Source organism: Gossypium hirsutum, chromosome A12, assembly GCF_007990345.1.
Source record: "Gossypium hirsutum isolate 1008001.06 chromosome A12, Gossypium_hirsutum_v2.1, whole genome shotgun sequence".
NCBI classification, from domain to species: Eukaryota; Viridiplantae; Streptophyta; class Magnoliopsida; order Malvales; family Malvaceae; genus Gossypium; species Gossypium hirsutum.
Window position 1 is genome coordinate 104,697,640 of NC_053435.1, and position 14,329 is coordinate 104,711,968.

Here is a 14,329-nt window from a genome sequence, read left to right on the forward strand (position 1 = left end):
ATTACAAGAATTTCATGCTCAAAGCTCATGTCCTTGAGAATTGTAATTCTTTCATCAGTAAAATGATACGCATGCAGATCTCTGCGTTCCATGCATCACTGATTGTACATGAAAGTTTGGCCAATTAGCCTCGCAATTTTAATAAAATCCTTTGGAATAAAATATGGCAGTTAAATTAGGAATCTTAGAAATATCATAAGATTTTTAAAAAAATAACAAAATTATTCCAATATTTTATAAAATAAAATAAATTACCCTTTAAAACAATTATCAATTTTTAAAGTATATTTTTACCATTTTTTGAGTGTGGAAAATTTTTAATCAATTTGTTGAATTGAGATTTTTTTAAATTTATACATCTTTTTAAATTTTAATTCTGTTTAGAATAGGGTAATTAATCGAATTTTTAAAAATTAATATTATATTATATGTATTGCCCGCCCAAGCCCCCAACCACCGACCCACCCAATAAACCAATCCAATATTAAAAATCCATAACCCACTGATACTAACCCGGTAGCCTTAACCCAACCCGAAAATCCCTAATCTAAAACAAAAAATAACACAAAAATCCCCAATCCACTAACCCGAATCAGTAATCTAATGTTCTTATCTCCCCAAATATCTTGCTTCCTCTGAAAATATCCCTACCACCGAGTGCCGACAGCCACCAGTCACCACCGACCACCGTAACCCAACGCAGTGACGCACCTTCACTTTCTGGTCACTTCACTAACCACCGTCCAATATTTCAAGGCTCAAGCAGCTTGCACTCTTCTGGGTTCTCCGTTGTCGTCGCTCATCATTGCTGGAACCCCTTTTACCTTCAGGTTCTTGCTGGGTTCTTGGTTTTTCAAGGTGTAATTAGTTGCCTTGTTTTTTGATAAATGGACAGTGTTGGGGATTAGTTTAGGATTGGGTTTATGCCAAAATTCTTTTAATTTTATTGAAAACCTTTCACAAAATTTTTAGTTTTTCCCCTAATCACGGGGAAGTACTTAGTAGTGACATAGCTTTTTTTGTGTTCATTGTAGCAGCTTTAAAGAATTTTACTTATAAAAAGGACGTGACAGAACAAATTTAAGACAGCAGCCCTATACCTTTGCCTTTAACATTATTCCCAAATCCCCCAAATCAGTTCCTATTTTCACCAAAAATCCCTAGGTGTTGTTGTGCCGCTTACCAGCAGGTGAAGCTGCTGCTTCCTCTGTCGCCGGCTTTCACTACTGTCTTCTCCTTCTCTGCTCCAGCCTTCAGCCGTTGCCGTCCCGCTGTGTTGCTGGTCAATTTCATCCAATTCCAGGTATATCCATGGCTTCAAGAGAAACTATGTTCTTTTTCAATCCCTTTTATATTCAATCCTACTTGTCCTCGAAGTTGCCAGTAAATCAAATTTTCTTTTTGGGTTTTTGCATCTTTAATTTCTTGATTAATCGGTGAGTTCTTTTCGTTCTTCAATCACTTAATGCATCGTTTTGTTTCTTTAATGTTTAATGTTATATTGAATTCGTTGTTAAAGATTGTTTCTTTGGTCTATTCTTTGAATGAGAGATACATGGATTTTAAATTTTGAATTCACTGTTAAAGTGTCTCAAAAGCTTGAATTTCCAGTTATTTCTTTTAACTTTACTGGAGTTAACATTTTTTTTTGAAGCTTGAACTTTTTATTTTTGGCCATTGATGTAGGGTGTTGGAATTCACTGTTTAAAGGTTCCCAGTTATTAAAGCATGAATTCATTGTTAAAGCATCTCAAAATGAAATCTTTTTTTGCCATTGATGTAGGGTGTTGGAGATTCTTACTAATTTACATGTGATTTAAGTTTTTAGAAAAATGGGTAATTGTTTAGGGTCAGAATGGATCCCTCAAAGCAAGAAACAAACCAAAAAAAAGCTTCTAAACCGATGGCTAAGAAGGAAACCCAAGAATTCCAATTTGTTGTTTACAATACCATGACTCAGCAAAAAGAGGTTTTCAAGCCCAAAATCCCTGGAAAAGTTCGCATGTATGTCTGCGGTGTCACTGCCTATGATTTCAGTCACCTTGGCCATGCTCGTGCTGCCGTTTCCTTTGATGTCCTTTACAGGTGCATAATTTGTCTTAGAGAAACCCCTTGTACTTTTTTCCCCCTTTATTTTTAAAATTGGTTGCTGACTATTGGAATTATACAGGTACCTTAAGCATTTGGGTTATGAGGTTACTTATGTCAGGAATTTTACTGATGTTGATGATAAGGTTTGAATTTCTATCTGAGCAGCTCTTTGCTTTCGGTTTTTGGTGATTTAGTTGAGAGCAATGACCGTTTTTTTTTTTTTTTTTTTATGATGTTGAAATGATACTTATCATTTGAATCTGATGCATTCAACTTATGTATTTCTAATATTGGGGTGGGGAGTTGAAACTTCAACTTAATAGTTGTTTTCTCCTTTTGAGTTTATTGAATAATTATGTCAACAGTTGTCGTCTATTTGATTTGTATATCTGTTTTGAACTTGTTTATGAGCATTCTTTCTGGAGATGTTATAGACAGAATGCGTTCTCTTGTTGCTTATGGTTTGCCACTTTTACTTTCTGACTGATAGTCCATCTCTCATATCTCAATAACAATTATGTCTTTCTCATATTATGAGAGCTACTGATTGGACTTTTTCAGATAATTCGTCGAGCCAATGAGACTGGAGAAGATCCAATAAGTTTGAGTGACCGGTACTGTAAAGAATATAATATAGATATGAGTGATCTACAGTGCCTTTCTCCAACACATGAGCCACGTGTTTCTGATCACATGGAGCAGATCAAAGATATGATAACTCAGGTTTCCTTCCTATTTAATATGCCAGTTTTATTTTGTAGAAATATGAATACCATGATTCCTCTCTCCCTTAAGCAATCGTGCATCTCTCTCTCCCCCCTTGTGGAAAATGTAGTGCACATATTTATGGTCGAGTTCACTGTTGCATCTCTATTGCTACTTTAGGGGAATTTTCCTAGTATAATTAGGTTTATGCACATTTAAAACTCATGATAGCACTATGTTTTTATGTATGCATGCATAATGTGCATATGTATGTATTTGCATTAACAAAAGTATGATTCATTTAAATGGGTTATATCTGGTAGTTATATTTTCAGATCGTTACCTTATCATTGTGATAAAAAGCTATTATTGGGCATGTCATTGTCATGTATTGTATACTTGTAATTTATCTACATCTCCCCAATGATAATCAATGATGTAGCAAGGACCCAAGCTCTGGTCTTAGAAGGCGTTTAAGATGTTTCTTTCTAATATTGATCATGAAGAAGTAGAAGAGCAGTTTTTAACTTGCACCAATTCATATTGAGCTGAAGTTGCCAATTTTAATTGTTAAGAGTTGTTGAACTGCTAAACATGAAGTCTATTACATATATTGCATTAGTATAACGTGTGAAGGGCTGAAGGAAATTACTTCATATGCCGTTTTTTAACTCCTCTCATAACTTTCTCTATAATTTCATCTTGCAGATTATAAACAAAGACTTTGGATATGTTGTTGATGGCGATGTGTTTTTTGCTGTTGATAAATTCCCAAATTATGGCAAGTTATCTGGGCAGAAGCTGGAAAACAATAGAGCAGGTGAACGTGTTGCTGTTGACTCAAGGAAGCGTAATCCTTCCGACTTTGCATTATGGAAGGTGCAAAACCTACTAACTTACTAGTGATTTTAGGTTTGTAATCAAGCTGAGTCTAGCCTATAGGGGCCCAAGATTCTTTCCTTTTAAAATCTTGAGGCTTGATCATGGGGGAGCTTTAATTTATGTGCTTGAGCTTGTTTTGAAAAAAATAAAGCTACTTGAGCTCCCTTCAATTAGGTTCAGTTATTATTAAATTTATTTAAGGAGTAGGTATTTATAGTGTGTTCATGCTTGCGACTTTTCATCTAAATTCTAAAATTTGCCCCTTCTAGAGTTGCTGTACTGTGCTTAATCTGGTCAAGCTATAAAAAAAATTATTCAAATTACCATTGCTTTCTAATGTCTAGCTGTTGATTGAAACAACTACCACGTAAACTCTATGGATGGGACTCTAATAGGCAACTATATTTAAAGTACGAGCTAAGTTACCAGAAATTTTTATTTTCTCTAAAGTACTTGTGTTCGACATCTATGTCCGACACATTTAGATGTGGAGGTCTTATCCTCAAATTATATGGAAACTTAAAAAACGGTGAGCTATCTGCATAAGACACATCTCATTATCCAACATTCATCTGAACTCTAGATTACATAGAGTACAAGGATGACAAACCCTAATTACAAGATAACCAAAATTTAAGACTTGCAATAAAAGATACCCCTCCCCCTTCAATAATAATGACACATTTCATTGAAACTATTGTTGCACAAATTCTAATGTCAAAATTTCTTCATCCATTCTATTTGCATCAGTTACCTACCATTTATAATGTTGGCATCAACTCCAAATTCTGATGTTGAATAATTGTTTCAGGCTGCAAAGCCAGGTGAGCCATCTTGGGACAGCCCTTGGGGACCTGGACGACCTGGGTGGCACATAGAATGTAGTGCAATGAGTGCACATTATTTAAGCTTCAAATTTGACATTCATGGTGGTGGGCTTGATTTGATTTTTCCTCACCATGAAAATGAAATTGCTCAAAGTTGTGCTGCATGCGAAGAGAGTGACGTAAGTTATTGGATGCACAATGGGCATGTTACTAATAACAATGAGAAGATGTCAAAATCTTTGGGTAACTTTTTCACAATTCGCCAGGTGAAGTTGGGGCTTATTATTTATGTGATTTTCCTCCCACCTGGTTCTAGTTGCAGAAGTATTCTCATACAAGCTTCCTTTTTTGTGTTAAATTATTTGTTTTCTTCTAGATTACTGAGAGATATCATCCACTGGCTTTGCGATACTTCTTGATAAATGCACACTATCGTTCTCCTCTCAATTACTCCGTTGTTCAGTTGGAAGGTGCATCAGACGCTGTTTTTTACATATATCAGGTTTAAAGCTTATTTCACTTCTATTTTACTTTACAATAGGCATATGTTGGTCAGAATTCAGATGTCTTAGTACGGACAGTGATCTGGCCTTTTAGGCTTAAAATTTGTTTATATGAATTGTCTAGGGCTTGTATTCTTTTGAGGTGTCATGGATGCAGGAGCGTGCCTCATTCCATTTCTTGGAGTTCAGCTATATTTTAATATTGGCCTCCTTTTACCACTTAATATTCTTCTATAATTGATTAGATTTGCGCTACCAGTAGAGTTTCTTCCAGGTTAAAAGTTACTCAAAAAGTCTGACCAGATTATTTGTTGAGTCAACCTGAGATCCCAAGTTTTTTTTTCTGAATTACAGACTCCAGGCAAATGTACCTGGAGTTAGTTTAGATTCAAGTCCTTCGGAAAAGTATCCTTACCTGCTTTGTTGTACAGACTTTGAAAGATTGTCAAGATGCTCTATTGCAACTACAAGAAGAAATGCCCAACGATGGCAAACCAGCTCGGATTAGTCCGGACGCCAAGGAATGCATTAGCAAGCTCCGCAATGAGTTCCAGGTGAAAATGTCAGATGACTTGAGCACTTCACTTATACTGACTGGAGCCTTTCTAGAAGCATTGAAGTTGGTAAACAATTTGTTGACCATGCTAAAGGTATCTGTTTATCTTTCCGAATGCTAGTAACTCTCTTTTATATATATATAAGTCTATGCCAAGGAAGATAAAAATATATTTTCTCTTGTAATTTGACAGAAGAAGCAGCAAAAGCAACAAAGATTATTGGTAATTAAATCCCTTAAAGAGATTGAGAACGAAGTTACAAAAGTTTTGGATGTTCTTGGATTGCAGCCACCTTGGTCTTATAACGAGGTGATTGGATTTATTTATTAAATAATGTTACAGATTCATGCCTTCTGTAAAAGTTAACACTTAAGATGATGAATTTCTACTAAACAGGTTTTGCTGCAATTAAAGGAGAAAGCATTGACGAGAGCCGGGTTGGTGGAGGATGATGTGATTCGTCTAATTAACGAGCGAGCTGAAGTGAGGAGAAACAAAGACTTCTTGAAAAGTGATCAGATGAGAGCTCATTTGCAAGCAAAGGGCATTGCACTCATGGATGTAGGCACGGAAACAATTTGGAGACCTTGTGTTCCTGTTCAACAAGACTCGGAAATAGTGCCATCAGAGGGCCAGAAGGTCCCTCCCAAGCCTGAAAGTGCATAAGAATGCAGATCTTGATTCAAGTTCACCAAAAAAAAAAACATATTGAATTTGCTTCGTATGGTGGTTTTTATTGTCAAAACAATTTAGTGGGATCAAGACCATTTCTAGACGGTTTTGATTCATAATTTATAAAATGTCTTTCCCTTTCTGACCTAGTAAACTTGTGTAATGAACCAAGTTCTCTAACGATTGGATTGATTGCCTTGCTTCTATTTGGCCTTCAGCTGCACAGACAGCCAGCCAGATTTTTTCTCTTCTGATTACAGTACTTTAATAACAGGCATGAATATGGTGGTTATATTGTCCTTTTTAAAGTTTGGTTCAGATTAGCAATGATTATGGGTCACGCTACCCACTTATGCCCAACCCAAAGGTCTCCCAAATTATTCGGGTAAAAGATTAGGCCCTTCAGACTTGGGTTTAAGCATTTAAGGTTTGAGCTGAGTCTCGTTTGATCTGTTTTAAGTTATCATATTATATATTATGTTATTTTTATATAATTTAGAGTAAATGAAAAAAATAAACTTATACTAAATATAGAATATTATTTTAATGTAGCAGTTAAAAAAAATATCAAGATGAATATATAATTATTTTTAATAAATAAAAAATATATAAAATTATTAAAAATTAAAATAATATAATATAATTTTTAAAAAAAATAGAAAATAATATGAACGGATTTAAAATGAAATTTAATTAATTTTTGTAAATATAAGAGGGTTCTAAAGCAGATTAAACTGAGAAAGTATGAAATATGTTACTATTGTATTTAAGGCCGTCTTAATTCGACCCATGAACACGAGTTTATGATAAGCTGTTAATGTCGGTCTACGATCAGAGGGTGAAAAACTTGTACACGTGTAAGCAGATTAAAGTATCAGATGTGGAGACAGCATGGTTCATGCCATGGAGATGGAATAGGGGAATCTAAAAGCCTGAATGGTTTTCCAGTCTGGGACAAACAAGACAACGATTAGTATTACTCAATGACGACCCTAGCTCCAAATAACCCAGACTCCATCTATGCTTTTACTGTTAAGGTTGGTCTGTCGTTCTTTTCTCTAATCCTTTTTTTTATCACTGTTTAAGCTCTTCAGTAAGTTTTAAGTCCACTTAAGAGCTTTAAGTTCACTTACTTACCCTTTTTAAAGTAAAATCTTGCTAGGCTATGTTGTTTTGTTCTTTAAACTCATCATATCTTGTTATAAAATAGCAAATTTGGTAAGATGGTTGCTTGACACCTTTTCAGTATTTTTTGGGTTCTAAACTTATCACTAGTAAGACTTCTGTTTGCAGATTACTCATTTTGCTAAGGTTGTTTAGTTAATTACTTTTGATGGGGCAATAGAAAGGAAACTAAATTAACTTGATACAGAGATGCTGACCTGAGATATCAGTGGAGAAATGATCTTTTTTTTGTATGAAAATAACGCCAAATGCAGAAACTTTCTTAGTTTCTTAATGCTTAACAAGGGTTCTTAATGGTTTTTAATCTGATGAGATTTTATTGAGCATCAGATGGAGGAGAAGAAGGTAGTGAAATTAAATTGTAATATTCTATTTCATTGCTAACCAATCAAATGGTTGTAAATGGTATTGTCCTGGTTTCTTTTACAGAAAAGGATTTAAAAGGGGCATTTTGTGTATATATTTTCTCTTTTATGCATATGATCCTCTGCTTCTGTTGATAGGATGCTAAGGGAAACGATGTGGATCTCAATATTTACCGAGGAAAAGTGATGTTGATTGTTAATGTTGCTTCCAAATGGTACCTTCTTTCTGTTTCTGTGATCAATATTTAATGTGTTATATTTGCAACTGAGCCAATTGACGACTGTTTATTGCCATGAATTTATTTTTATGACTATCTCTTCGGTTATTTTATGACAGTGGAATGACAAATTCCAACTACACAGAACTGAACCAATTATACGAGAAGTATAAAGATCAAGGTTTGCATTTTGAACCTTTGAGTTTGCCTTAACCTTCATTATCGATGTGTTTAGAAGAACAATGTAATACAACAGACTCTACTGTTTCCTTATGTGTGCATATATTTGTTGAACTTTTATCGGGATGACTTCCACTTTGAAAGATACATTGACATTACATTGCTCGCATGAACTAAAATCTGCTTTTGTTTCTGTAAAAGGCTTGGAGATTCTGGCTTTTCCGTGCAATCAATTTGGGGAGGAGGAACCAGGATCAAATGTTGAGATTTCTGAATTTGTTTGCACCCGCTTTAGATCGGAATTTCCTATCTTTGATAAGGTAACTAGAACCATGCTGTACTTGTTTTACTGTTGAAGCTTAGTAAAACTTGGGTAATTTTGCCACAATCATTGTTCGCAGTTCTGAACTTTACAGGTTTTTTTAACCAGGATTCATATAGTTGAGGATCTACCACGATGGGCATACTTTAGGCACAATTTTGCTAACATGATTGCATTAAGAACACCGCTCATGAACCGTATGAATATAATGTGTAAATTTTTATTGAAGCATCTCTTCTTGCTGTTGTGATATTAGATTGAAGTAAATGGTGATAATGCCTCTCCACTGTACAAGTACTTAAAGTTGGGGAAATGGGGAATTTTCAGAGATGATATCCAATGGAACTTCGCCAAGTTCTTGGTCAGTAAGGATGGCCAAGTTGTTCATCGTTATTACCCCACCACTTCTCCACTTAGTCTTGAGGTGAACCACCTTTTCTTCTGCCTTCCCAATTCTTATGCTTAAAAGTTTGATTTTGGCATTTTATATTGAGGTGGTGTTATTATGAAGTGAATTTGATCTTTGGATTTATATGGTGTTATTGCAGTATGATATAAAGAAGTTACTGGAATAATTAGTGACAAAGAGGAGGTAAGATGAAAACCTGGCCAGTTAGTGCTGAGAGGTAAAGGCTAAGACTGATCAACTGATCAGAATGTGAGCATAAAATATTTGTTCTCATCCACGGGTGTTTAGTTCAGGTTTGTAAAATTTGTATTGCAAAATACTGTGTTAGAACAATGTTGGACTTTATCACAATGTATGTATGTATGTTTATATGTTGGGTGTAAGAGTTGCCTTAGTTTAAGATCAAGCTCAAGGAGCTTGAGCTTAATAGTCAAGTCCCAAAACCCGCTTAATCTGTATTTGATGCGTGTCCAGATGAGATAAAATAACTTTTTATAAAAAACCGAATTCATCTATGTTGAATGCACCCACTGAACCGAATTTGAACAACATAATGTAGAAGTTTTATTCATTGGAAACTACGAAGAGTGGAAGCTTCATGCTCAAAGGACATGGATGAACTGAATTCATATTCTCCTTTACATTTCTTTTTTACCAGTTATGAACTTAATGATTGTGTTGACTTATTATTTAAATTACTTAAGCAAATTGATGAAAAGTTAATGGAAATCTGAATGAATTTTCAGGTTTGTCCTTGCAGTTTTATATTGATTAATCCTCCATTTGTAATAGACCGTCACAAATTTGCTTTTCCAGTCCTTATTCCTGCACTGCCTCCTTTCATACTTAAAATGAAAGAAAAAAATACCATTAACAGAAGCTTAGAGTTACAAATGGATTCCGGATTTTAGACCCTTTTATCATGCCTGACAGCCAAGTAGAATAGCTTCATTGCTGTTTGTTGACGGTTTTCTTGTTTTTCATCCAACTTTGAAATGTTGCAGATAATAGTAGATGGATTTCACAGTTACCACAGACAATATATCTTCGCCCTACATACTAGACAAACAGTGACTTTGTTACAATCTAAGTTAGCAACCCTGTTGCACCTATTGGGCGGATGGGGAAGGTTTTAAATTTTTTCATACTTCTCGAAGATTCAGTACATGTACAACAAGTATGTACGTGAATGCGGTGCTCATCCTCGCATCAAGTCAATATCTGCGTGAGGGTTTCTCAGACCAATTGGCCGTGAACCGGGCCAAGCACTCATAGAAGGGGGAATGAAATGTTGAGTTGAAGGTGCAGTTGTTGGCATAGTTGAGTCACTGCAGCGCTGGGGCACAGCCTCCTCTGCTTTTGGGCTTGCCAGTTGCTTGTTCTTTGTTTTAGATCCCCCATAAACAAAGCTGCAAACCACCAGCTGCAGCAAGTGTATAATACCTTAAAATCATATGCATAAGCTTCTCATTTTTTTAACCCACCGAAAACACTATCCGGGTTGCAGACATACAATTCAATGACATATCACACTCTTATTCAAACCCACTCATTCCAACCAGCACGTCTTATGCGCATGCAAATAAGACCCTAGTCAGACTCGTCTGATTTTATAAGCATCAAAAGAAGTTAAATTTGGAGAAATGAAAAGGATACCTGAACTAGGCTTGATGCAATCAATGTTGCAATGCCACCACCTATGACATGACCGTCGGGAGTAGAAAGTGAAGCACTTATGCCCCCTGTTCGACTGCGTGGTCCACCATCCTCGGCAAGTAAGTAAGAACCGGACAAGCATAATATCTCAAACTGGCCCTAACAAAAGCTAAAACAGATCAAATAAGTTCCCACCTAGCTAAGGATAAATATGTAAAATGGAAGGATCAAATATTACATGATTATAAACAAAATTAAACATTACATGACAGTTTCATTGGCAGAAAGCCTGTACAGACAAAGCACAGAGACAATGACGACAACAAAAATCCCTGACCGAACTAGTACATAATTCAGGCCACCATACTATGGTTTCACAAAATGCATTTTCATCCGGAGGAAAGAAGCACATTGGTTTCATGTTCTACATTTCAAACTGCCATTCTAAGAACTCAAATAAAGAAGCTAGTAAGACATTTGGGCATTAGAAGAGTCATGGCATAAAGACGACTTCTTTTTTTAAGAGAAGGAAATGCCAAAAGAAGGGCAAGTGCCACAACCTCATATGTCACAGTAGGAGTAGAAGATGCAGGTTGACGTAGGGTTACAGAGGAAACTGTACCACTGCCTGATAAGATGCAGACAGCTCTTGGCCTTTGTTGTGAAAAGGACAACATTTTCGCTACAATGTCCTGGAAAACAAGATTGCATATTCCTTGTCAAATTAAAGATATACAATCTACATGGTTAGGAAATTGCTGATGCTATTTGCAACTGAATCATACAGGTAAAACACATTAAGTTTATTTGAAACAGATATGATTTCCCATGTCCCTTGTATGCCAATTCATAAAGGCACATGTGTCTTTAAAGTTGGACGGTAACTCATACTCACAGACAGTTCAAAGAGTGAAGTGGCTGTGCCAAAGTTACCATTATGCATAGATCAGTGCCCTTTTGAACAAGTTGAACACTGTCATCTCTAAGGTTAACTCCACTAAACAAATTAATCATTAAAAGCTGGTTCAGAAGAGAAATTCAATATTTATCACAAGAAACAAAGATGGAGCAGAGAACTAGCATGCAAATGTGGTAAGTATAACGGTCTCCTCCTATACTTTTCTAACTCGTACCACCTTAACAACACATCTGTTGGATATGGGCATGCTTGTAATCCCCATGCATGTTTAGTCTGATCTGTATTTGAGCGTATGATCATAGGGTTAGTCAAGAATACTTCCCATCCATCAACGTCTTCTTATTCTCATAATTTACATGGAGGAGATCACAATTCCATCCACGTTAAAGTCACAAGAATTACAAGCTCCAACAAAACCCTAGAAAACATTACGCACCAATAATGCAATGGAAAGGACCTGTTTCCAAATCATCTAGCTCAAAAGCTATGCTATATTAAAGATATTCTCATGCACCTATTTAACTACAAAAGATATAAATTCAACATCACTTGTATTGTGTATTAAATGTGAGATAAACTAGAAGGAAGTCATTTACTTCTCCAATTCCAACAGTGACAACATGGGGAGCAAAGGCCAGCCCCGCCGAACTGTTCATCCATTCACCTATCAGAAACAACTGAACTTTTAAAGACATATCCTGAAAACAAGCAGCATATATTCGCAATACAGGTAGTTATCTAAGCATCAAAATGCAACAAAAATCTAACCTAGAGTTGCTAATTGCTGCTTCCTCCCAGTCCCAGGAGGACGGCCTTTCTTTCTTTTTTGGCCAGAAGCATCTGAGCCTGATGAAGACTTAGGCTTAGAAGGCAATGGCAAAAGTCCCAATGAAACCTGCCCACCAAGAGCATATTTCCGGGGCCTCCCTCTCTTTTTCTTCACCGGCTCCCCCGGTGGCATCCCAGAGGAGACACCCATTTCAATGCCATGAGGGAAACTGACATTTTTAGGCTCCCCTGTAAATGTTGATCCAATATTTGACTGAAGCTGAACCTGGGGGTTAGATGGGGGCCTGAACCCTTGTTGAGAATAAAATGCAGATATGCCAGTGGGTGTCACAGATCCAGAACTAGGCCCACCAACCCCTCTATGAATATAATAAGGAGATGACCCGCCTGATAATGCCATAGCTTCTCTCCCAGCCATGCATTTACTAGTGAGGAATTAAACACAATTTAAGGAAAGAAAAAAAGAACCTCTTTTTTTTTACCAAAAATTTGTGTATTTATTAAAGCCTTTTAACCCCAGAACTAAACTGATTCAATTTTGAAACAAAGAAGACGTTTTGAGAAAAGGGTTTTACCATGGTTTTTCGAGAAGTGGAGAAAAATATACCAACAAAAACAACTACAGAATTTGAAATATCTGCTTCAAAGGAATCCCCTTTTTAACCATAAATGTTATAAAGCAAACATAATGAAGTTCAAAGATAAATAAATAAAATTTAAGTACCCCAAGGAGCTTCAACAGAAACCCAGGAAAATAAGATGAACTATGAAAAGCTCAAAAACCCAAACAAAGTAAAAGCTTTTAGGAAATTGTAGCACACAGGGCCATGAATTCATCAAGGAAAACAAAACCCTAGACTTGAAAAACCTAGGGTTTTGTAAAAAGAAATCAGAAATCCAAGAAGAAGAAAAAAGGGAAAACAAAAGTGACAGTAAATAAAAGACAGGAAAATTTATTTGAAAAAATGAGGAGCTTCTTGAATCAAAATGCATGAAGTAGTAGAAAACTTTATCATTTTTCTGTAAAATAAATAAAAATTATTGGAGAGATCCCTTATTGTTTAGTGAAGAGTCAAGTGGGAGAGTGTTACTAGTATTCTGACTAAAAACCATTTTTAGAAAAGAGTTGAGTGATGGTATTGGGGAGGGACAGTAAGTGACCCACAAAAAGTACCCCTCAAAAAATAAAAAGACCCTCTCTTACAGTGTATATGTCCGTATCAAATTGCCATTTTCCCAAGTGCAGTAAGCTCTTTATTTTCCTTTTCGTTCATTTTTATTTTTCCATTGAATCAAAGAATGAGCATTTAGCAGCTGTATTTTATTTTGTTTTTATATTAGTCTGTTTCAATGAGTGTCTGTCTGCAGTTTGTTTGCTTTCGGGGTTTTCCCGCACTGTAGTACAACTGAGTCTTTATTACACTGATTAAAAACAGAGTCAAGGAGCAAGATAGAGTCGAGATGGTCAAGGAATCTAAACAATGGCTCTAACAGAGAGTAGGGGAGGAAATAATTTTTTAAATATTTATTTTGATGTGATGTGATGTTACCAAGGTACTATTTTTTGCTTCACGAATCACGACAGGGAAAAATGACGTTGGTCTTTGTTTTGGTTCTTTCAGATTCCCTGAGTGATGTCGTTTTAGATGTTTGACTAGTTTCATTGGCCATCATTACCACTTTCTGAACACCCTCATCTAATTCTGGAATGCCCGAAGCTAGACAACAGTCCTTTGATTTCCCCTAGCAATTTTCAATCTATTATCTTAGGTTGTGCCAATAAATTTACTTTTTTTTTTGAAGGAAATAAATTTACATTGATTATCGAATTTTAAAATATTATTGTATATTAATTAATGTTATTGGTTTATTACATTATAGTCATTTAGCAGTTAATTTCTGTTAAAAAGTGTGAAGTTAAACTGATTTGACAAATTATTTGACTTATTCTTTTCTTACTTTTATTATATCTATTTCTTCTTTTTTTGTTTTCTTTTTTCTATTCATTTTCAAAGATTAACTTGAATTGCAATTTTTTTTAGTGTTTGA

General features: G+C 35.6%; 3 protein-coding genes across 14 annotated transcripts; 2 read left to right on the top strand and 1 right to left on the bottom strand.

The window, feature by feature from the left end:
- The first annotated feature begins 524 nt into the window (after positions 1-524).
- On the top strand, positions 525-6,529 carry LOC107894671 (cysteine--tRNA ligase 2, cytoplasmic). Of its 11 annotated transcripts, none has more exons than XM_041083539.1 (11): positions 525-858; positions 1,035-1,303; positions 1,784-2,085; positions 2,171-2,234; positions 2,653-2,814; positions 3,505-3,675; positions 4,490-4,771; positions 4,882-5,007; positions 5,440-5,658; positions 5,758-5,874; positions 5,962-6,529. In XM_041083539.1, the coding sequence occupies exons 3-11, from the start codon at positions 1,856-1,858 to the stop codon at positions 6,229-6,231; spliced, it is 1,641 nt and encodes a 546-aa protein (XP_040939473.1). In that variant the 5' UTR covers positions 525-858; positions 1,035-1,303; positions 1,784-1,855; the 3' UTR covers positions 6,232-6,529. The 11 variants fall into 11 exon arrangements, with proteins under 11 accessions (XP_040939473.1, XP_040939477.1, XP_040939480.1 ...); XM_041083543.1 differs by having other exon boundaries at positions 1,849-2,085; XM_041083546.1 differs by having other exon boundaries at positions 1,038-1,303.
- Positions 6,530-7,094: 565 nt separating this feature from the next.
- LOC107894104 (probable glutathione peroxidase 8) lies at positions 7,095-9,431 on the top strand. Of its 2 annotated transcripts, none has more exons than XM_016819309.2 (6): positions 7,095-7,274; positions 7,926-8,002; positions 8,125-8,186; positions 8,387-8,505; positions 8,764-8,931; positions 9,056-9,431. In XM_016819309.2, exons 1-6 carry the CDS (start codon positions 7,221-7,223, stop codon positions 9,080-9,082), a joined length of 507 nt encoding a protein of 168 aa, XP_016674798.1. In that variant the 5' UTR covers positions 7,095-7,220; the 3' UTR covers positions 9,083-9,431. The 2 variants fall into 2 exon arrangements, with proteins under 2 accessions (XP_016674798.1, XP_016674799.1); XM_016819310.2 differs by lacking the exon at positions 7,095-7,274 and adding an exon at positions 7,330-7,767.
- A 337-nt stretch (positions 9,432-9,768) lies between these two features.
- LOC107894103 (AT-hook motif nuclear-localized protein 5) lies at positions 9,769-13,454 on the bottom strand. The gene is made up of 5 exons (XM_016819308.2): positions 12,260-13,454; positions 12,088-12,155; positions 11,133-11,264; positions 10,573-10,731; positions 9,769-10,339 (listed from the first exon to the last, which is right to left on the bottom strand). The coding sequence occupies exons 1-5, from the start codon at positions 12,696-12,698 to the stop codon at positions 10,115-10,117; spliced, it is 1,023 nt and encodes a 340-aa protein (XP_016674797.1). The 5' UTR covers positions 12,699-13,454; the 3' UTR covers positions 9,769-10,114.
- Positions 13,455-14,329: the final 875 nt, after the last annotated feature.